This window comes from Ursus arctos, unplaced genomic scaffold (genome assembly GCF_023065955.2).
Source record: "Ursus arctos isolate Adak ecotype North America unplaced genomic scaffold, UrsArc2.0 scaffold_37, whole genome shotgun sequence".
Classification (NCBI taxonomy): domain Eukaryota; kingdom Metazoa; phylum Chordata; class Mammalia; order Carnivora; family Ursidae; genus Ursus; species Ursus arctos.
Genome location: NW_026623053.1, coordinates 6,632,048 through 6,654,663, shown reverse-complemented (window position 1 = coordinate 6,654,663; position 22,616 = coordinate 6,632,048). Strand labels below are relative to the sequence as shown.

General features: G+C 53.2%; 1 protein-coding gene across 3 annotated transcripts; it reads right to left on the bottom strand.

Moving 5' to 3' along the window:
• Positions 1-8,423: 8,423 nt before the first annotated feature.
• On the bottom strand, positions 8,424-18,402 carry NFATC4 (nuclear factor of activated T cells 4). 3 transcript variants are annotated; one of them, XM_026486547.4, is made up of 11 exons: positions 18,032-18,402; positions 17,408-17,536; positions 15,204-16,299; positions 13,693-13,855; positions 12,909-13,108; positions 12,408-12,580; positions 11,799-11,939; positions 10,716-10,771; positions 10,314-10,440; positions 9,857-10,117; positions 8,424-8,795 (listed from the first exon to the last, which is right to left on the bottom strand). In XM_026486547.4, the coding sequence occupies exons 2-11, from the start codon at positions 17,505-17,507 to the stop codon at positions 8,728-8,730; spliced, it is 2,385 nt and encodes a 794-aa protein (XP_026342332.1). In that variant the 5' UTR covers positions 17,508-17,536; positions 18,032-18,402; the 3' UTR covers positions 8,424-8,727. The 3 variants fall into 3 exon arrangements, with proteins under 3 accessions (XP_026342332.1, XP_026342329.1, XP_026342330.1); XM_026486544.4 differs by having other exon boundaries at positions 9,536-10,117; positions 18,032-18,400; XM_026486545.4 differs by lacking the exons at positions 11,799-11,939; positions 18,032-18,402 and having other exon boundaries at positions 9,536-10,117; positions 17,408-17,642.
• Between the last annotated feature and the right edge of the window lie 4,214 nt (positions 18,403-22,616).

Genomic DNA, 22,616 nt, shown 5'->3' with positions numbered 1-22,616 from the left:
ATGCACAGCCCCTCCCTCTACTAGGGCTTCAGCTCCACTCCCTTCCTGGCATCAATATGTAAATATGCGAGTGTTTTTCCTCCAAACGAAAACTGAAATCTCAACCCCTTTCAAGATTTGTGGTTAGATCTTCTGTAGAATGTTGCCCAGTTTAGGTTAGACTGAGGTTATGGGGTTTGGGAAAGAATATCACAAAGGCGATGTGTGCCTCTCAATGTATCCTATCACGGGGCATCTGATATCAACGTGAATTATTGCAGATGATGTTAACCTCGATTACTTGGTTAAGGTGGTGTTTGCTTGGTTTCTCTACTGTAAAGTTGCTCTTTTCCCCTCGCCGTACTCTATGTGTTAGAACAAGTTGCTAAGTCCATACCAAGTTCAAAGTAAGAGGACTTGAGGAAGCTCTACCTCTTAGAGCAAGGGGTACCGGAGAATTTGGGATTGCATTTTAAAACCCTCACCGTAACTAGTATATTTTGGAACAGATATTTTGAGGCCCGCAAATATCCTGCTCTTCCTGAAAGTTTTACCTACTGATTTTAGCATTCATCAATGGATCTTGCCTGTAGCAATTATTAATGTGATGGTCTAATGGTGATTTTCTATTTCACGTATTCCTTCTACATTTATTAACTGGAATTCTTCTTTTTTTTTTTTTTTTAAGATTTTATTTATTTATTTGACAGAGAGAGAGACAGCCAGCAAGAGAGGGAACACAAGCAGGGGGAGTGGGAGAGGAAGAAGCAGGCTTCCAGCAGAGGAGCCTGATGTGGGGCTCGATCCCAGGACTCCGGGATCACGCCCTGAGCCGAAGCTTAATGACTGAGCCACCAAGGACCCCTGGAATTCTTCTTTAAAGGAAACTTGTTGCTTCTCCCCCAGTGAGTTTTTTATTCAACCATTTATTTGTGTCAGTATGGACTTAGAGAGGTTTATTTTATTCTTTGCATTATAATCTAATATCATTGTTATTTATTACATTGCTCAAATTATTTCAGCCTTGGCTATTAGGACATCTTTTGAGTTGGCTCCTGCATCCTTTTGATATCCCCCTGCTTATTATTTTAGCCCTAACTTTCTAGAAATTCAAGTTGCTCCAGGTTTATCTTGAGTTAGATAGTCCAGCCCTAGAATTAGTCATTTTTCCAACGAACCGTAGTTCTTTTTATTGAAGAATGGTATTTAGAAACCAACATTTGGATATTAGGTGTGCCTATTGTTAACGTGGTGCCCCTTCTTTCAGGACTTCTTAGCAGACAAAACTAGCAAATATACGTATGTATATTAACTCACATACTCACACTATTTATCTCTATATTATTTGTATGTCTATATAGAATATATATTACATATATGATAAGTTATACAGATGTATAATATAATTATAAATATCGTATATTTCATATATTATATAAAATTTTATGTATTATATAAATTATTCTACAGATATATAATATTACGTAATAAATAGTATATATATGTATATTATACAGATATCTGTGGTTTATGGATCCATATTGAGTGATAACTACCTATGTAGATCTATGACATATATTCTACACTACTAAGTGTATATGTATATAAAATAAGCATGAGTTTGGGGCGCCTGGGTGGCACAGCGGTTGAGCGTCTGCCTTCAGCTCAGGGCGTGATCCTGGCGTTGTGGGATCGAGCCCCACATCAGGCTCCTCCACTATGAGCCTGCTTTTTCCTCTCCCACTCCCCCTGCTTGTGTTCCCTCTCTCACTGGCTGTCTCTATCTCTGTCGAATAAATAAATAAAATCTTTTTTTAAAAAAAGTTATCTTTCACAGTTTCCAAGGATCAGAGATTTGGGAGTGGTTTGGCTAAGCAATTTTGGCTTGGAGGCTTTCCTGAGGTTGCAGTCATCTGAAGGCTTTGTTGGAATCGGAGGATGCATTTTTGAGGTGGTTCAGTTAGGCTGTGCCACCCAGGCGCCCCGAAAGATAACTTTTTATTGTTGTTTTAAGCCACCAAGTTTCTGGGATGGTATGTTCTATAGGAACAGATAACTGATAGTGCACTGTCCTACATAAAAGGGCGTCATCATGACCAACTACATTTAGGAAACATTGGATTATACAGCTAAAGGGATTTATTTACTGGAGGAATCTTCAAAGCTCTTAATATGCTAAATGCTCATTGAGAATGTCCATTCTCATGTAACTGTTTACTCCTTGGTCATCTCATTACCTTTCCTGGTTGGAAATGTAGTTGTAAGTAAATCTACAATCTCCCAGCATCCCAAGTAAAATGGAGATTGTCCAAGAACAGCAGGAAAAGGAGAATCTCCTGAGGATTGAGGGAGTCGGCCTTAAAATTCCTACTCTTCGCTACTTCAAGTAGTTCCTTCAAAATCACCTTTCATTTGGGAATCCCATGCCTCGCGGCTGCATCCACCAAGCCAGCATCAAGAGACACTGCTCTCCCTTGCACTGCTTGGGTCCCACCATGGACGCCCTTGCTTAACTTGCCATAACACAACTGAGATCAGAAAGATTGACAAAACTTTACATGAGATTCAGTGTGGTAGATTGAATTGTGTCGCCAAAAGAGAGAAATTCCTGGGGTGCCTGGGGGGCGCAGTCGTTAAGCGGCTGCCTTCAGCTCAGGGCGTGATCCCCGCATTCTGGGATCAAGCCCCACATCAGGCTTCTCTGCTGGGAGCCTGCTTCTTCCTCTCCCACTCCCCCTGCTTGTGTTCCCTCTCTCGCTGGCTGTCTCTCTCTCTGTCAAATAAAAAAAAAATAAAATCTTAAAAAAAGAGAGAGAGAGAGAGAGAGAGAGAAATTCCTGCCCTAACCTCTGGTACTTTTGAATGTGACCTTATCTGGAAGGAGGGTCTTTGCAGATGTATTCAAGCTAAGATACAGTCATACTGGATTAGAGTAGGTCCTAAGTTCAGTGACTGGTGTCTTTATAAGAGAAATTTGGACACAGAGACACAGAGGAGACACAGGGAAGAATTGACAGAGGCAGAGATTGGAATGATGTTTCTACAAGCCAAGGAACACCAAAGATTGCCAACAACCATGAGAAGCTAGGAGGAAGGACTAGAACAGATTCTCCCACAGAGCCTCCAGAAAGCACCAACTCTGCTAACAACTTGATTTCAGACCTCTGGCCTCCTGAATTATGAGAGAAGAAATGTCTATTATTTTAAGCCACCTAGTTTGTGGTGTTTTGTTACAAGCAACCCTAGGGAACTGAGACATTAAAAAGGGGCTAAAAGGAGGGGCACCTGGCTGGCTCAGTGGTTGTGAATTCGAGCCCCATGTTGGGTGTAGAGATTACTTAAATAAATACACAAATATTTTTTTAAAAAAGAAGAAAGAAAGAAAAGGAAGAGGGGCGCCTGGGTGGCTTAGTCTGTTAGGCATCTGGCTCTGGTTTTCGGCTCAGGTCATGATCTCAGGGTCCGGAGTTAGAGCCCTGCAACCCACCCTGGGCATGGATTCTGCTGGGATTCTCTCTCTCCCTCTGCCCTTTCCCCTCCCCCTCCTGCCCCATGTCCCACCCCAATCCACCCGCCCCCGCCAATCACGCCCATGTATCCTGTAGATCAGCTCTCACTCTCTCTAAAAAAGGGGGGGGAGAGAAAGAAAGAAAGAAAGAAAGAAAGAAAGAAAGAAAGAAAGAAAGAAAGAAAGAAAGAAAGAAAGAAAAGAACTTAAAAAAAAAAAGCTAAAAAGAATTACTCAGAGCAACATAAAATGTCGTGCTACCTGCTCACGGAACTGCCACCTTGCCCAGCCTTGGCCCCCTGACTTACTGCCCTGCCAGGACCCTGCCCCACTGTGGTAGAGACCACCTGGATGCACTCAGGTCTAACTAGACCCCTCAGGGTTCAGGCCTAAAAGAGAAAAACATAGAGCAATGCTCCTTCTAATGCTACACAGGGTCTGAGTGACAAATCCTCGTTTCCTGACCCTGGACGCTCTTCATCCAGGGTCACTGACATTGTGACCATCCATTCCTTTCAGGGAATGTCTCGTCCACACCCCCCGCCCAAAGGGACGGATTCAATAGATTCTCTCAAAACATAGTCATTCACCGTTACCAAGTAAGAGGTACACAACCGTGGGAAAGGATGGGTTCAGTGAGCTTTCTAAAAGATCCCGAAGCCCCTAGTACTTCCCCAGCATTACACATTGTTCTGTAACCGGCTGTCGTAAACTTTGAGTTCCGTGGGAGGAGGAACGGTGTTTGTCTCACTTACAGTTCCGAGCAGCTGGAACCCAGTTAGGTCTGGGACATGCTCGAGATCACACAGAGAGCTGATGGCTGAGTCAGAGCTCAAGCCCAGGACCTTTTCTATTCCCCAGGCCCCCCCTTCGCGGAATCTATTTAGCTAAATTCATCAACAGGTGAAGCCCGAACTTCTCTTGCTTAACCTACTGCAAAACCCTTTCTGATCTCCCTACCACTAGTTCTCCATACAGTTTCTAAATCTTAAAGCAAGCATGCATGTGCACACACACACACACACACACACACACACACACACACCCCTGTAGTCCCTCTGACCAAATCAGTCCTTTGCATGACCAATTAAAGCATCCCAAGTGGGATTCCTTCCCCCCAGTGTGGTCTTGACCTCATGTTTTAACCCTCAGGCACGACCCCCTCTCATGCCTATCTTGTTTATCCAGAAAACTCCCCCTCCTCCTTGAAGACCCGGGCTGGAAATCACCTGCCTTTGTAAAATGTTCTTTGACCCTCCCTCTCGAGCTCAGCTCCTAGTGTTTCCATAGCAACAGACCATTTCTGCCTCTTGGACAGCTCACATAAAATCACCTCACCCCCGTTTCCAGGGAGGAAGGTCTCCCATACTAGCGACAGGTTTATCTGTTGCTCCACAGCTAGGCCCCAGTGTGATGCCCATGGCCCTCGGGCCTAGCTCAGGGCTTGGCACACAGTAGGGGCTCTGGGGGACTTTGTGGGGAGTTGGCTAAGTGAGAAATGAGACACTGAGGCCACTAAAACCAGCTCCCAAAAAAGCAGCCAAACCCCTTTGCCCTTCCCACATCTGGAATTTCCAGGAAGTGCCATTTTTTCTGCAACCTTCTTCAAGACAGCTGACATTTTCTAAGCAGCAAGACAGAGCCAGGTGAGGGGAGAGATGGGTTGCAATGTCAAGAATGTGTGTTACACTTTTCTCTGCTAAGAACACTTTTCCAGGTGAGCCTCACCCAGGACAGCCCAGGCAAGGTCTGTGAGAAGGGGGCAGGGAGCTATTTTAGAGTCTGGAGTGGGAAGGAGCACACAAATCACTCTAGTTCTCAAGCATTCTTGTGTTGAATAATTACCTAGGGCACTATTTAAAATGCAGATACCAGGGCACCTGGGTGGCCAGTCCCTTAAGCATCCGGATCTTGGTTTCAGCTCAGGTCATGATCTCCGGGTCGTGGAATGAGCCCAGAGTCGGGCTCTGTGCTCAGCGTGGAGTCTGCTTGTTCCTCTCCCTCTGTTCCTCTCTCTCTCTCTCTCCTCTCAAATAAATAAATATATAAATAAAATGTTTAAAAAATGCAGATACCTGGGCCCTGCCCCCAGAGACGATAATTGAGTAGGTCAAGGGTTGCCTAGGAATCTATATTAAAAACTAAAACAGGGGCACCTGGCTGGCTCGGTCAGCGCATGCAACTCTTGATCTCGGGGTTGTGGGTTTGAGCCCCACTTTGGGTGTAGAGATTACTTAAAAATAAAATCTTTAGGGGCTCCTGGGTGCCACAGTCAGTTAAGCGGCTGTCTTGGGCTTGGGTCATAATCTCAGGGTCCTGGGATCCCTGAGCCCTGCGTTGGACTCCCTGCTCAGTGGGCAGTCGGCTTCTCCCTCTCCCTCTGCTGCTCCCCCTGCTGGGCTCTCTGGCTCATGCTCTCTCTCTCTCAGATAAATAAAAATAAAATCTTTTAAAAAATAATAAATAAAATATTTAAAAACAACAACAAGCACCACCAACAAAACCAAAAAACTCTCCCCAGTGATTCAAATGCAAGAAATCCTCAGACCACACTTTGAGAAACCCTGGCCAAGAAAGTCTTTTCTGGCACCAGCTAAAGATCTGGCTTCCCCTCCCCCCTCTCTCTGTCAACTCCAGCCTCGGGGACCTAGATGTCTGTAGGGATCCTGGGAAGAGACAATGACCCTGGGAGGCTGACCCACATCAGGATTCCAACAGGAAGAGGGGTTAAGCCTATAAAGTGTGGGCCCAGAGGGCAGAACAGGCCCTGGCAGAGCAAGTCACAGGGAGGCGGATGTCAGCTCAACCCCTGCAAGACTTTCATGGCAGAGCTATTGTATGACTCCCAGCGTAAGGCCTACCACCTAGAGGGAAAGCTCCCACCATCTTGGATAACTCTAAATTCCCTGGCATGGCCACAAGGCCCCTCAGAATCCAGCCCCAGCTTACTTCTCCAATCCTTCCCAGTCCCCCACTTCCAGAACTTAGCCTATACCCTGCCCCCACCAAACAGAACCTCTCTGTCTCCTCCAAAAATGCCAAGCCTTCAACCTGTAAGCCTTCCTTGTTTGCCTCTCTCCTCCAGGATTTGACCCATTCTGGTAGTTCTGCCTAATCTGCCCGTCCCCTAATTCTGTCACCCTGAGGTTAGTTCCCTCTAACCCCACAGCTGGATGACATGTCCCTGATCTCTGCTCCTCCTATACCCATATTAAAATTATTCACTGCCCCCCCCACAAGACCTGACATACTATCTGTATAAGAAATGCTTACTGGGCCCCTGGGTAGCTCAGTCAGTTGAGCAGCTGACTCCTGATTTCAGCTCAGGTCATGATCTCAGGGTTGTGAGATCGAGCCCCATGTCAGGCTCTGTGGTTAGTGGGAGTCTGCTTGAGATTCTCTCTCTCTCCCTCTCCCTCTGTTCCTCCCCCTACTCATACTCTCTAAATAAATAAATAAAATCTTTTTTTTTTAAAGAAATATTTACTGAGTTGAACTCTTTGATTTATTTTTTATTTATTTATTTTTTTAGGAGACCGACTGAGCCAGCCAGGTACCCTGAAGTTATCTTTAAAAAGCAGCCAGGGGTGCAGTCATTAAGCGTCTACCTTCAGCTCAGGGCGTGATCCCAGCGTTCTGGGATTGAGCCCCACATCGGGCTTCTCCGTTAGGAGCCTGCTTCTTCCTCTCCTAGTCCCCCTGCTTGTGTTCCCTCTCTCGCTGCCTATCTCTCTCTGTCAAATAAATAAATAAAATATGTAAAATAAAATAAAATAAAAAGCAGCCAAAGCCCAGGGTGCTGATCATTTGATGTCAGTTTGGCTCACAAAAATTTGTATTCAGGAAGACAAAGGAAATTCATTTCAGAGCAGCAACCCAGATGGAAGGGGGTGGGGAGAAGGCATCACCCTGGTTTTCCAATCCTCCAATCCAGCTTCTGTCACACCTGCCCCTGAAAAAATTGGTATTTGCCGGGCCCGTTTGGACCCACTGGGCACAGAGAGGCCTCACCAGCCTTAGGTGAGGCAAGTTTCTCAAGTACTAATTCCCTGAATATCTTTTGAGTATGGCCCCCTTGCAGCCGGGCCTCACCAATTCAGCCTGGTGGTACTCAGTGCCTACTGTGTACCAGACTCCAAGTGAGCAGACAAGGTCTGAGTCTCCCCAGCCCACTGGTTGGTCCCATAGCCTGTCAACTGGGATAAACGGGGTTTCCAACTCTGGCCTGTCAGTGGTGACATGTGGGTGTACCTGTAAGATAGGCCAGGAGATCATACAATGCCCTGAGCCAGGGCAAGTGGTGGCCAGAGCTGCTGGGGAGCTGCTTGGTTTCCTAGTCTACCTCTGAAGCACAGATCTTTCCAGAATGTCTTCACGGTCCCGAGGTGGGAGAAACCAATGTAGATGGATCCATGCCAGCCCTCCCTTACCCCCAACCCTACTCCAGGGAGATAAGCCTCAGTGGGGCCTGAGCCCCAGGGGTCAGAGTATCCGAAGGTGAGCTCGGGGCAGGAGCCCAGAAGTGTGGTGGTTCAACCTGCTAGTTGATTACCTGTGTAACCTTGGACAAGCCCCTTTCCCTCTCTGAGCGTGGGATTCCTCATTTGTAAGTGGGGGAAGGGACTAGACCAGTGTTTCACAACCTTGACTATGAATCAGAATTATCTGAGTGGCAGTAAGAGAAAAGAACTTGAAAACACACAAATCCCTGGGCCCCATCCCAAAGCTCCTAAAGAATCTGAATTCCCATGGAGGAGAGACCTCCTCCAGTTCTGGCTCCCAGCCTCACCCCAGCTGGGGAGCCTCTGGGTTCCCTCCAAACCTTCCCCAGCACCCCTCCACTGAGAAACTCCTTGGGATACAACCTCTAAGCCTCGTTGGACCAGGGCTAGAGTAAACTGCCCCATCTCTCTCCAAAGACTTCTGGAGCCTGAAGCACTAGTCAGTGAGCAGTTTATTATCCATCAAGCTGTCCCCAGCCTTCCAGCACTGTGGCCTGTACACAACTAGACACAGCCTTCACTCCCACCTGTCCTCACTCCCGGCCTTGGGCCCTACTCCCATCCTAGCCCTCCAAGGCAGCACCAGGCCCAAGGGCCACACCTCAGCTAGGGGCAGGGAAGAGGAGGCAAAAGCTGGAGAAAGAGGAGCCAGATTGGCCCCAAGCTTCTGGAACCACCACCCCAGGATGAAGGGAAAGTGGGCAAGGCTGGGGGGAGCTGGAGTTGCCAGGCGATGCTTCAGGCAGGAGGCTCTTCTCCGGGAGGTGCAGGGAAGCCACTCAGGTCTCGGCCAATGATCTCACTCACTGTAAAGGAGGGGCAGTTGAAAGATTGGGCTAGGGATAGGGACTGGTCCCCTCCTTCTCCAGAGACCCCCAATCCATTCCAGGCAGGCCTTAGTCTAGGATGCCTCTAGTCTCCTCCTCCACTGGCTTCTCTTCCACGGGGCCTCAGTTTCCCCAATGTGTCTTGATCAAAGCTCGCTCAATTCCATCCATGTGGGCTTCCAGGCCCCCACCCCAGCCCTTGCCTGCTGGCTGGGCCTGCAATGGTAGGGCACTTGCTGTCAGCAGGGCTGCAGGTGGGTGTAGCCAGTGGAAGGAAGGAGCCGCAAACTATCAAGTCTCCTCATCACCAATCCTGACCACAGTCACCACACGTAGAGGAAAGCTGAGGCAAGGGCAAACATGCTCGATGGGGACCTCTGCAAGCCCCTGCCCCTTTCTGAAATTCAGCGCCTGAATCCACAAATTGAGGGAGCTGGGCTTAATGATCTTGAAAGTGCTTCTAGCCCTGAGATCGTGTGATCTGAGGCAGAGAGCAGAGGCAGAAGGGCTGGGCCGGGTACTCCATGCACCCTTTGGAACTAAGTTTAACTGGATTCAGGTGGCCACATGCACCAAGCACTTGCCTCCTGAGACCCTCCGAATGGCCCTGAGGGACCAAGGATGCCCCGTCTCTGGGAAGCCAAACTCCAGCCCTCAGCAAACATGCAGGGCAATCTCTTGCACACACTCACACTCACAGCCCCCAGTCACACACCCACCTTCCTCCAGCGTGATACCCTGGATAGGGACACTGTCTCGGAAGCCGCTGCCGTAGCCACCCCTGGATTTCTCCTGCTCCGGAGCCCCCTCCCCAGGGCCATAGTTTGGCCCTACCTCATTGTATCCCTCAGCAGGTGGGGGGTGAACACCACTCTGGGGAGGGAAGGGGCCTTCAAGCGGTGGGGATGAAGGCAGTGGAGGCCGAAAGGGGGCTGGAGGAGGGAATGGCAGCCCCAAGGGAAATGGGGAGCCCCGTCCTCCATAGGGGTCACTAGGGAAGGGCCGGGGAAGGAAGGAGACTGGAGGTGGGCGGGCACAACCTGTGGCACCCCCAGTCTCAGGGAACATCCGCAGGCCAGGTCTGTAGGATGGTGGGGGCCCCGTCTGGGGGTACAGGGGGGGTGTGCCATAGCTGAAGCCTTCTGACAGGTAAGGAGTTTCATAAGCAGGGTCTTCGTGGGGATAGGAGGGGTAAGGGGGCCTGGGTGGTGAGAAGTCCATGTCAGTGCCAAAGGGGGGGCCAGGTGCGGAAGGGAAGCCTCGGAGAGATGAGTCCGGTAAAGGCTCCTCCTTGAAGATCACTAGGTGGAAGGGAGAGTAGGAGGACACGCTGGTGAGAGGGCTCACTGTCTCCTCACTGCAGAGCCTCCAACCACCTCTCCATCCCCAGGCTTCAGCCATCCCTTGGCCCCTCACCATGGGGGCGCTGCATCCCTCTGCCCCTGCCTCAGCTCCCCATATCCCCACACCCCCACCATGGGCTGTCCTAGAGCATACCAGGCAGGAACTTGAAACTCTGAGTAGGACTGCGCTTCCTCCGCCCATTGGAGACATAAAAGTAGACCTGCACTGGCCGGGACACCCGCTTGTTGCTGTACTCGGGGACAGTCAGGGTCAGCGTCACCTGGGGAAGAGCACAGGATGAGGCAGTGAGCCCTCAGGGATCCAGGCTCAGCGCAGCCCTTCCAAGGACCCAAGCTCCACCTCCTGGCTTTTTTCATTGCTTAATAGCAAAATGCATTCCCTAGAGATGACCTGCTTCTACGGTAGTCAGGCCGCCTCCTCCAGAAAAGAAAAGGTAGCTTCTGGACTCCATTCCCATGGGCAAGAGACAGACCTGTGAATTTCCTGACTTCTCCCGCCACCCGCCCAGAGTGGGTGCCCTAGTGTCACTGGTACCTCATTGCTCTGCAACCGGTTCACCGTGGCCTCCTCCTCCCACTGCAGTTTTCCATCTGTGCAGGAGGAACAGAGAGCTCCAGCCCCGCTCCAGGGCCCCTGCCCCCTGCCCCCTGCCATTTCCCCTCCCGCTACAGCGCTAGAGGCTAGAGCCGAGGCCAGACTCAGAAGTCCCCCACAGGGCCTGGCTCACAGAGGAGCCCACTGAGTGTTTATTCAATTGGATGGAAAAGGCAGCAAACTGAAACCAGGAGAAACGGCAGGGCAACCCAGGAACCAGAGAGAGTTCATGAGGAAGGCAACTCTTGAACCCTCCCACCCAGCTCCAAACATCCCCTCCCATGAGAGTGCTGGGAGGAAGTTCAAGGGTAGGAAAGTGTCCTAGCTTGAAGGAAGGCAATGAGACCCCAATCTCAAGACCCAGAACCTCTGAACCTGCTTTGACATGGTCTCGGGGTGCTAAATTTGAGTGTACGGGGGCTGGGGCTCTTGATGGGCAGGGTTAGGGGAGGTGGTGGTTTCACCTGGACCCGTCGGTCTCCCCTTCTCCAGCCCTGCAGCTGACCTGAGGCCCCCCACAGGCTTTGTAATCACAGTTGTGCTACCAGGCCCATAACTCAGGAGGGTTTCAGGAGCTGTGAGGGTCTAAGCCCCGTCTTCCCTTCCCTATAGTCTATCCACGTGGGAGTAAGTTATGTCAAAGCTGACTCCTCTCTAATAAAATGAATGTGGATTTCTTATATTTGTTCATCATCTTGAGCGTTTTATTTTATTTCTTATAGCTTTTATTTTTAAATCAGCTCTACACCCAGTGTGGGGCTGGAACTCACAACCCCAGACCAAGAGTCGCATGCTCTACTGACCGAGCCAGCCAGGGACCCCCCTCTCCTGAGCATCTGAGATTGCTGTCACAGCCATCTCCCCATGGGAAGCAGACAGGACAATAGGAAGGGCATTCCATCTGTTCCCTTTTACAGATAAGGAAACGGAGGCTCAACTTGCTAGTTTAGTGACAGCGCCAGAGATCTTTCACCTGCCCGTTCCAAACTTTTCCTGCCTGCCCCCGCCCCTGTGGGTGCTCACCAGGGCCCCTCTCGATGAACACCACCTTGGAGTCTGGCAGGAAGTTGGAGCCAGTGAGCACTAGTTCCTCTCCTCCTCTCACGGAGCAGGCACTGGGGCTGTATGCCTCTACCTGGGGCAGCTCCTGGGCTGAGCGCTGGGCTGCAGAGCAGTGCAGGAAAGAAGCTGGCTGGGCTGGGTACAAGAGGACAGTCTCCTCTGCCCCCACCCTCCTTGGAATAACTGCCACAGGACCCTGGAGGAGTCCTCCTCAGCAGCAGACACACAAGTAAATTAACAGTAGCCCTGGGGTCACACAGACCAGGTAAGGAGCCTGGGCAGAGAGAGAGATGAACAAGATTACCGAAGGCCGGAGAGTCACCCAAGCAAGTACACGGAGCCACCCAGGGACAGATGGAGGCCAGCCCAGAGACAGAGTCCGCAGCAGGGATAAATTAGAACACTGCCCCCACCCCCCACCCCCATAAGAGAAATCAGTGCTGAGTCCTTTTCAGGGCTACCTAGGACAGACAGGACACAGGACACGATGCAGAAGATATGGGAAGCCAGACAGAACACAGAGAGGGAGCGGCAAGAGACACACAGCTGGCACAGGGCCTCTTTGCTCACAGCACTCAATGGGCACTGATGCTGTCTGCACTGAGATGACCTTCCCGCTGCCCTGGGGCACATGCACCCGGAACACGAGCCGCACTCGGGTGTTCTTGCGTCCGATGTCTGTCTCCCCCTTCCGCAGCTCGATGTCTGAATTCCGGAGCTTCAGGATTCCAGCACAGTCAATGCTGAAGGCAGAGAATGAAAGGCAAGCCCCCCCAGCTGAAGCCAGAATAGTGATGCCCCCACAAGAGGAAAGCCCCCACCCTTCAATCCAAAGCCCTGAATGACTTCCTCTGGGAGCCTAAGGGGAGGTGATTTTCTAATCACAGGTGGTCTCTCCAAGGTGCTCCCTAACCCCCAAAGTCCTCTTCGAGATCGTGAGAAGCCTGAAACCTGCTCCTGGGGGTGATGTCAAGCTCTTCTGGGAAGAGGAAGAGTGGGCCTAGCTTAGACCTCATGGAAAAGGTTGGTCCTAAAGCCCGAAGACTGAGGGGAAGTGAAATGGGGACCTACTTGGCCGCCATGTTGTTCTCAGGAAGCAGGGTCATCTCCAACACTTTGGTACCACTGACTACAGCTTCATAGCTAGCCGTGGCCACCATCTTGCCCGTGATACGGTGCACCTGATAGAAGGCATGAGGCCGCAGGTTCCGTTCATCCGCAGTACCGATGAACATCTGTAGGGTCAGTGGCTTCTCACTGTAGCCTAGGAGCTGGCAGAGGGAGAGAGAGGCCACCCAGTTGAAATCCCCACTGTCTCATCCTTCATCCATCCCTGGGTTTTCAGTCCACCAGGGGATGTGAGGATGGTGAAAGATAAAGGATATCCTGGAAGGGATTCCCAGGGGGAATTGGGCACCAGCTGTGGAGAAAACGTGGCCTGGAGTTCACAGTGCTATTCTTGGAATAAGGCCCAAACTGGGCTGGGCAAAGGGGAAAATCTTCCAAGAGAGACTGGCCCAACTCAACAGACAACCTAACTCCCAGTGAACTTTGGCCTCAGCCTAACCCCTCCCCCACATCTGGCACACCACCATTTTCCAGAGTAGACATGAGGCTGGTGTCCCATGGGAAGAGTGGAGCGGGGGTGGAGGGACAGAAAAGTAGAAAGTATATCCGGGTCCTTGAAGTGCACCCTTCCTCCCCTAACTCCAGCCCCTCCCCCAGGCTGCCTGCAGGGTCCTGGCTGAGAGGGAGTGTGGGAAAGGGCAGTGCCATGGGTCGGCACAGCTGGAACCCATCTGCGGGGATCTGGGACTGAAGAGAAAGGCTATCAGGCCTCCCCTCTGCCCCTTACCTTGACTACAGGGTGACCACCGGGGGCGGCTTTGACAGCTCCTCGGCTGCCCTCAGTCTCATAGTGGGCCCGGTGGTGGGCTCTGGGCTGCACCTCAATCCTCAGCTCCAGCTGTTCATACTGGCTGGGTAGAGGCCAGTCCAGTGGGGGTAGGGCAGAGGTCCTGGATGGGAGAGAAGAGCACTGATCATCCACGGCCTCAGACATCGGTCGGTGGAGCACTGGGCCCAGCTCCCTGGGACGTGAGGGAGGAGGGGGTGTGGGTGTGGGAGAAAGGAAATCACAGCAGAAATACAACAGTCCAAAAGCCCAGAAGCAAGGGGAGATAGGAGACAGCCCTCTCAGAGCCCCTTGAGATGAGGGTGTGGAAGACAGCACCGGGCCTGAGATTCCTTTCTTTCCAGCTCTGAGCGCGGGGTTTGGGATGGCGAGGGTTCCTTCACCAGGATACAGAGTTCAGTGAACCTAGACCTAAACCTAATCCCCAGACCTGGATGGGCAGAATCAAGTAAAGAAATACCACTTCAGAACAAAAGAGTCCTCTGAGGTTCACCCCTTTGTTTTTCAAATAAAGAAGTTGAGGCCCTGGGGAGTAGAATCCAGCAGGCCAAGCAAGCCAGTGACTGACAGAAGCCAGAACTGTTTCCAGCACCTTTTCCACTAGTTGGGGCCGGACAGGTCAGTTTCAGAAAGCTGGGGGTTACAGATGGGCAATTTTCCTGTATTGAGCTCGAAGATATCCTCCAGCTGATGGCTGGCAATGTCTGGAGACACTTTGGGGAGTCCCAACTAGGGGAGAGGGTGCCACTAGCATCCAGTAGATAGAGGCCAGGGATGTTGTTAATCATCCTGGGGCGCCCACCGCAGCCCCATACCACCCTGCCTGACAGAAACCCAGGGGACCGCATTAAGGTTTCTTTCCCCAGGAAACTTTTCTGGATGGAGCCGGCTCAATCTGACACCCCAAGATTTAGGATTACTGAAATGGGCAGGGCTCTTTGAGAGTGAAAGGGGTGGAAGAACTGTAAGCACTGCTTGTTCTAATATGAATTCTTTAACCCGCAAGTTATTTTATTCAAATTAGCAGCTACACTTTTAATCAATAAGTCAGGGCCCTAGAAATTAAGTGAGAGGAGAGAGACTTCCTGTTACCCAGCCCAGGGCTGAAATCCAGCCAGGACCGTGCCCAGCCAGCGGCAGCAGAGCTGGGGGTGAGCGACACCCTAGAGGCACTCCTTCTTTACCTAAGTGATACTCCTGGGTGTGGGGAGGTTTTCCTTATTCGTCCACAGGGAGTGATTGTCCTTTTGCAAGTTATGTCTGGAAGGGGTGGGGTTTTGGTTTGGTTTGGTTTGGTTTGGTTTTTTTAGATGGCAGCAAACTGGTCGCAGATTCTCTTTTGAAATGTCAAGGGCACAGAACCAGGACCTTTCTTTGAGCTCATCCCTTGACCTTCCTGCTCCCTCAGTGGGATGGCCGGAGATACAGGTGGGGCTGGGCACAATCCTCACCTGAAGATGGGGCTGTGTCCCCCAATCCGGGCCTTGGACCAAGCCAGCGGGGAAGGCACTGCCAGGTAGTCCATGCCGGCCACCTCCTTCCGAGGACCCCCGGGGGGCGCCGCAGTCTCCTCGGCTCCTGACTGCAGCTTCCCATTGCACGGGGCAGGCTCCTCAGACCGAGGCAGGGCCACTGCCTGCTCGCTGGAAGTTCGCCGAGTCTTCTGCGGGATGCTCTCCGCCGGTGGCGCTCCCGCGTAGTCAAAAGGGCCGGGGGAGCCAGGGTCCCGGGCCAGAGGCAATGGGGGTGGTGGAGGTGGCTCGGGTCCCTCCTCCCCCAGGCTGCCACGGCGGGACAGAGCTGGGGAGGCCGAAGACGGGGTTCCCGAGCTGGAATAGCGCCGCTTGCCACATGGAGAGGCGGGCCGTGGGGAGGCTGGGGTGGGCCCAGGAGCGCTGAGGAGTAGCCAGCTATCCTCTGGCCCCCGGCCTCCGGGGCTCGGACCATACAGGTTCCAGGGATCGTCGGGGGTCCACGGCCTAGGGGAGGCCCGAGGCGAGGGCAAGGGGGAGCCCAGGCCAAAGCGTGAGGCTGCCTCATTTAGCTCAGACTCCACCTCGTCGCAGGCCGCATACAGGGCTGCCTCGTCTGAAGCGTCGGAGAAGAAGCTCCACGAGGACAGGCTGCTGCTGCCAGGGCTGGGGCTGAAGAAGGGGCCCCCGCCCTGGCCCCCTGTCTCTCGGTAGCCCCCGAAGCCTTCTGGTGGCGGGTAATCCCTGGGGGAGCCGTCCCCCCAGGCATCGGGGTTGTCCTCCAGCGTGGCCGGCGGGTCAGGTGTGGGAGAGATGGAGGTGATGCGGATGCTGGGGCATTCAAGAACACGGCCTCCCCCAGCCCCCCCGGAAGCCCCTCCCAGGCCCCCCAGCCTCACTGACCGGGCTGGCTGGCTCTCCCAAGTGCCAGGTGAGGGGGCCGGGCGGGGTGGTGGCGAATGCATGCCAGGCCGAGGGGGTGGAGGCCGGGGAATGCCAATAGGGGCAGCGCCATAGGGAGGGGGCTCCCCCAGGGCCAGACGGCAGCATGGCGGGGCGTCCTCTGAGTCCAGTTCTGTCAAAATGGGAAGGGAAGGGGACAGAGAGGGATGCCACAGGAGATGGGGACAAAGAGAAGCAGGTGAGATGTCTGGGTTCCTTGAGTGGCCAGCCCTCCAAGTCTTGAATGCCACCCCTTCTCAGCATAAGGGGGCGGGGGTCCCTGAGGTGCCCTTCAGAGCCACAAAGACAAAAGCAAAGTTGGACCTCAGAAGGTGGAGTACACAGATGCAGACGTCCCAGGCCTTTTCCCACTCGGAGAACCTGACACTCTGGTGCCCCTGGCCCTGGGACCTGGGGTACCAGACGGGGCGGGTCTTAAGGTGAGGGAGGCGACTGGAGAGGGGCTGGAGCTGGGCCTGGAGGCGTGTTTAGGGAGGCGCTGGGCTGGGCTGGGGGCGACTCACACATGAACCCAATTAGCAGCGGTTCCCAAACCCCCAAACGGTGCTGGCAGGAGCCCCAGTTGCCATCGCAACGGTGGCCAAGGGGGGGGCCGCCGGGGCTGTGGCGACAAGGGGAGGTGGCTCCTCTCTCGCTCCCCCCATCTGGGGGCGGGGGTGCAGCGGAGGGGATGCTGCGTGCCGGGCCCGGGCCCGGCCCCGGGGAGGGGGGCGCGGGCGGCGCGGATTCCGTGAGAGCGGCGGCCGCCGCCCCCGGCTCACTCCCCGCCATCTGCCTCTCATTGCGGCCGGCGGGGGAGGGGGAGGGGCGCCCTGGCGGGGCCTGAGCGCTCCCCGAGCCCCCGGTGTCGGGTCCGCGGGCCCAGGGCCCGGTCCGCCAGCCGCACGCTCCAGAGACCCTCCCTCCTCTTCCCCTGGCGGCGCCCGGGGCTCTCGGGGCCGCTCTTCCCGCCCGCCCCCCATCCCAGTGACAGACTGCCCGGCCGAGAGGCGGCGCGCAGCCAACGGCACCCCCACCCCCACCCCAGTCACGACCTAAAAAGGAGAAAGTGGTGCCGGGCCCCCAGCCTCACCTCCGCAGACCCCGGAGCCCCGCGACTCCCCTCCACCTCTGAGCCCCTCATCCTCCACCCCAGGCTCGCCGCCCTAAAATCCCCAGACTCGGGATCCCCGGGCCCTTCCTTCACTGACCCCAAGACCCCTTCCCAGCCCCGCACTAACCTTCCCCCGACCCCCCCGCGCCCAGCGGGGGGGTCTCCTTTTCCTCCCCGAACACCAGCTTAAATTCCAGCTCCTCATCCTCGCAGCTTGCGGCCCCCATGGAGCCGGCCAGAGCCCCCAGGTCCCGGTCTGGGTGGGAGGGGGGAGCTCAGGAGGCTGCCGTATCTTCACCCGTGGCTCCCTCCCTCCCCTTCTCTGAGACGCCCCCTCCTCCGCCGCTGCCTCCTCCCTCCGGACGCCCCCTCGTTATTATAGAAACTTTTCCAAACTTTTTTCCCCAAACTTCTTCAAAGCGCCCCCCCGCCTGTCCCTGATTGGCTGCCTGGGATGCTCCAGCCCCTCCTCCAGGGATGAGATGAGAAAACCACGCGCCCCTCGTCCTCCCCCACCCTCCCTCCCTCCCTCTGTCCTCTCTCCAGTCCCTCCCCTCAAAAAAGAAAAAAAGAAAAAAAGAAAGAAAGAACAAAACTGAATTGGAAAACGGTCCCTCAAGCGTGGTGCGACCTTACTGAAGCTTATTGGCCCGCACACGTGACAATCATATCCCGCGGGAAGCACTACCACCCCCCCCCCCAACTTAGTCTAAGTTCGGGGCTCCGGGTCCGAGCGCCTTAAAGCGGCTACCTTCCGGGCCTATAGTGTGGAGAGCCCAGGGAGATCCTTAAGTTCTGAAGAGCTGTGCAGCCAGCAACTCTCAAGGAAGGACACCTCTCCTCCCCTTTCGCTCCAACCCTAGAGGCACAGAGGCTCTGGGGTTCAGAGGGGCTACAGGCTGCTCTGAAAAGGAAAAGGTCATCGCTCGCCTGAAGGCGCCCTGCCTGGGCTTTCTGGAAGCCCTGCCGAGTCAGTCCTCTCTGCCACCGTCTCTCCCCAACTCTCAAAGCTGAAGAACACTTAGGTGTCTTGGGGAACTGTTCAAAGGTCCATAGCCCCTGATTGGGCGGTGATCCAGGCCGGGCTTTACCGCTGCCCTAGTCCCAGCCACCCAGAGGGGCCATTAATTAGCCTCCACGGGAAGTCGGCTCCCTCCTCCCTAGAACTGTAGTCTGGAATGAATCTCCGATCCGATAGCATCCCGCTCCGACTAGCCTGAAAAATCCTAGCCAGGTTTTCTAGGAGCCCAGAGCCCGGCGACCTTGTGGGCCCCAGGGTTGGACACCTGTCACCTGGGCAGGGGGAGGAAGGAAGACTCGGACTGGAGTTTCTTGGAAGGGCAGGCTTGGTGGGGCCCTGTTGGAGCCAGAAGAAGTTAGGTAGGAGATTCGTGACTCGGAAGGCGGACCGGGCAGTGGGAGGTACCATTTCCCCCCCCACCACCAATACCGAAGGTGTACTTCAAACCTCTCCAACAGGCCGCAGCGACCTTTAACCTAAATCCCTGGGGCTCAGGGCTGCGCCCCCTGCGGTGCCCCAGCCCCGCACCTAAAGAGTTAAGCTAGGGCCCTCGGGTCAGACGTTTACAAACACTCGGGAGCCGGGCGGGGACCGCGCCCGTTACTCTAATGAGAAACAGGCTCTGCGGGGCAGAGGGGAAGAGGGGAGGGCTGGCCCGGCGGGCCGGAGCTCCGCAGCGGCCGAGGCAGCTCCCCTCCCTTCCCTCCCGTCCTCCCGCTGGCCCGCCCTGGGGACCCCCCCAGCCCCCGGGGACCCCAGTGACGTGAGGAGCTGCTCCGGCTCCGAGCCCAGGACCGCGACGCTGGAGGGGCGGGGATAAGAGGCTAGGCCGGCGGGGAGAGAAGAATGTTCCGAGGCCGAGCGGGGCGGCGGCCTGGTTTGATTTTTCTTTCTCCCCCCGCCCCCCGCCTTTGGTTGGTCTCCTCAGGTTACATTTCCCTTCCAGCTTCATCTCGGAAATAAAGGAAGGAGAGACCCACGGGGAGGGAGAGCGAGGAACACCCTGAGACCCGCGACCAGCCTCCACCTAAGGGGGGGTGCAGAGGGAGGAGGAAAGTGGAGGCTAGAAGGGCACGGGTAGAGACCCCAATCCAGCCCCTGCTTCCACACGCCACCCTCACGCCCCCCTCCGCTGCACCAGCAGACGCGCACATTCTTTTCAAATGTCATATTTCCTTTGATCCTGGGCAGCGTTTCTCCATGTGTCTGGCTCAGCTCCTGCCCAGCCAGCCACCTCCCCCTCTCACCCTCCCCTTTGTATATTTTCCTGGAGAACCCTCCCCTCCTCCAAGCATCTGGAAGGCCCTGAGGGCTGGCGTCGGCGCACATTCCCCTGGCGACTCGGGCCTCGCCTCCCAGTGACTCAATTTCCCCTCTGCGGGTTTCAGGGGGAGGATGGGGAACAGAGGGGAGAGTTGTGGAGCGCAAAAGTGGTGCGAACGAGTCTGAAGACTGTTCAGAGTGCCAAGCTTCTCTCCGGGGAAGTGGAGGGGGGTGTCTCCTGGAGTCTGAAAACCCTCGGATACGTCTGGGCTGCGGCAGAGGGATGGAATTTATGACTTCTGCAATGTCCTGCCTGTGGAAGAGCGGGTATTTGTAGGTTTAGGTTGCCCTACGCTCCTGCTCCCTGGCGACCACAAAGACCCAGCCGCCCTCCCTTCGGGTCCCGGGTTTCTCGCCCGCCCGGCCTTTGTTCTCGCTCCGCTGCCCCCTAGCGGGCAAACCTGAGCACAGCTCGGCTGTCTCACCTCGCGTTGGTGGAGCGCTTTGCCTTCTTCTGCTCCTCACTTTCACCGGCTTGATTCAACGGCCTCGAAGATGGACGATATTGGTTTTTTTTAATTACACAGATACATTCTCCTTGAAAACGATTCAAGCCATACAAAACTATATAGTAAACCATGATAGTCCACTATTTTGTATACATTTATTAGCATATACGTACACACACTCTTTTCAGGAACATGAGCCCATTGCTACAAGCATTTTTCTTTACTTGTTTTTTTTTTTTTTTCTCCGTTAACAAATGGCTGGGGATCTTCTCCTATCAGTGCATGTGCATCTGAAAATGGTGATAAAAGTGCCCATCTCTTCAAGGGAGCTTAGTGAAGCAGCTAGGTTTGTGGGTCCTTTACCAGTGCTAAGTCCTTAATGCCACATTTTTTTTTTTTTGAGATTTTATTTATTTGAGAGAGAGACAGCACAAGAGTGGGGTGAGGGGCAGAGGGAGAAGCAGATTCCCCACTGAGCAGGGAGCCGGATGCAGGGCTCCATCCTGGGACTCCAGGACCATCACCTGAGCAGAAAGCAGCTGCCCAACCAACTGAGCCACCCTCCATGCCACATTTTACATAGGAATCAGTCTTGCCCTGGGATCCCCCAAAAAGCTGAGCCTGAGACAAGAATGACATGGAGACAGTTTATTGTGGAAAACAATCCCAAGAGACAAGCCTGGTGGGGAATGGGAAGAGGGAAACTGGGAAGGAGGCCCAAGGATGTGATACTGAGTTTGCTGCTGTGTGAGTAACTGGAATACTGTCCGGCTGGAACCTTCTGTGGAGTCATATAGAATGTGATTCAAGGGGCGCCTGGGTGGCACAGTCGTTAAGCGTCTGCCTTCAGCTCAGGGCGTGATCCCGGTATTCTGGGATCAAGCCCCACATCGGGCTCCTCTACTAGGAGCCTGCTTCTTCCTCTCCCACTCCCCCTGCCTGTGTTCCCTCTCTCGCTGTCTCTCTGTCAAATAAATAAAATCTTAAAAAAAAAAAAAAAAAAGAATGTGATTCAAGAGACGTAGAGAGGAGGGGCGCCCAGGTGGCTCAATCGGTTAAGTGTCTGCCTTGGGCTCAGGTCATGGTCCTGGAGTCCCCAGACTCCCCAGACTGAGCCCCCCCCCCCCCCCCCCGTAAGTCGTTGTCATCGTCTGGTCTTCTCATTGCTGTTGCAGGCATCAGGCTCCCTGCTCCTTGGGGAGTCTGCTTCTCCCTCTCCTTCTGCCCCTCCCTCTGCTTCTTCTCTCTTGCTCATAAAATTTAAAAGATATTTATAAAAAGAGACATAGGAATATTTATCCACTCGCTCTTACCCCCAGTGGTCAAAAGTTGAGCCTTGAGTGTTACTTCCCTCACTCTTCTGGGTTTACACAAATGTCAGAAACAGTAGATGCCCCACAAGGCTACAGCAAAGGAGTCCCCGGGCAAAAGCAAAAGCTAGGAGCTGTGGTTGGCAGCAGATACTGTCAGGTGACACCTGCAAGCAGCTGGTTGCCACAGTAACAGCTAGAGTAAAAAGATGCAGAGTCTATGAGGCAGCTAAGCTGGGTCCTGTACAAGATCATTCATTCACTCAGACAAAAAATAGGTACTGAAGCACATCTGTGCTCAGAGGCTGTTCTAGGCATTGGGTACCTATACTTATAAACCAAGCCGCAAGAATTGCCAGTTATTATCAAGCTGGAGATACATTTCTAACTTGACATCTCCCTCCTCTTGGCCCCTGTACCTGTAGGAAAGTATCAGTTTTATTCATGCAGTATCTGTCTATTTCCTTTCTATTCCCTTCATTGCCATCCCAATTTAGACCTTGGTTATTTTTCTTAGACTCTCAATAACAGCATCTAACACCAACCTTACACATTTGACAACTGAAGTATATATGTCACTTTTAAAGCCCATCTCTTCTGTAACAAAAAATTATTTGCAGTATTAATCATGACATGAAACATAATCATGGCCAGAAAAGAGAGAGAGCACAAATTTTCTTCTATTGACCTAATATGCTCATAGTAATGCCAGTACTATATGCCAGTTATGCATATATATGTGTGTGTGTATATATATGTGTGCATATGTATAACACACACACATTCACACACGTGTGTGTTACAGTACGAGAAAGGAAAAAAGCAATGGGTTAATAATTGTAATTATATACACATATTTTTTATTTTAAATAAAAAGGAAAAACATATATACATATTGGCCTGTCATAGGAATAAATTGTAACATAATTTCTGTTCCAGGTCTTAATTTTTGCAAATCTGTCAATGACTTCGTAAAAATTGATCTTCCCATATAGACAACAGAGCCAGATTTGTTCATCCATCTCACTCAATGGTTGATCAGAGAAAACTTTTTAATAATTTTAAATGTTAGGGCACCTGGGTGGCTCAGTCGGTTAAGTGTCTGCCTTCGGCTCAGGTCATGATCTCAGGGTCCTGGGATCAAGCCCGGCATCTGGCTCCTTGCTCAGCTGCTTCTCCCTTTCCCTCTATCCCCTCCCCCCTGCTTGTGCGCTCACTCTATCTCAAATAAAA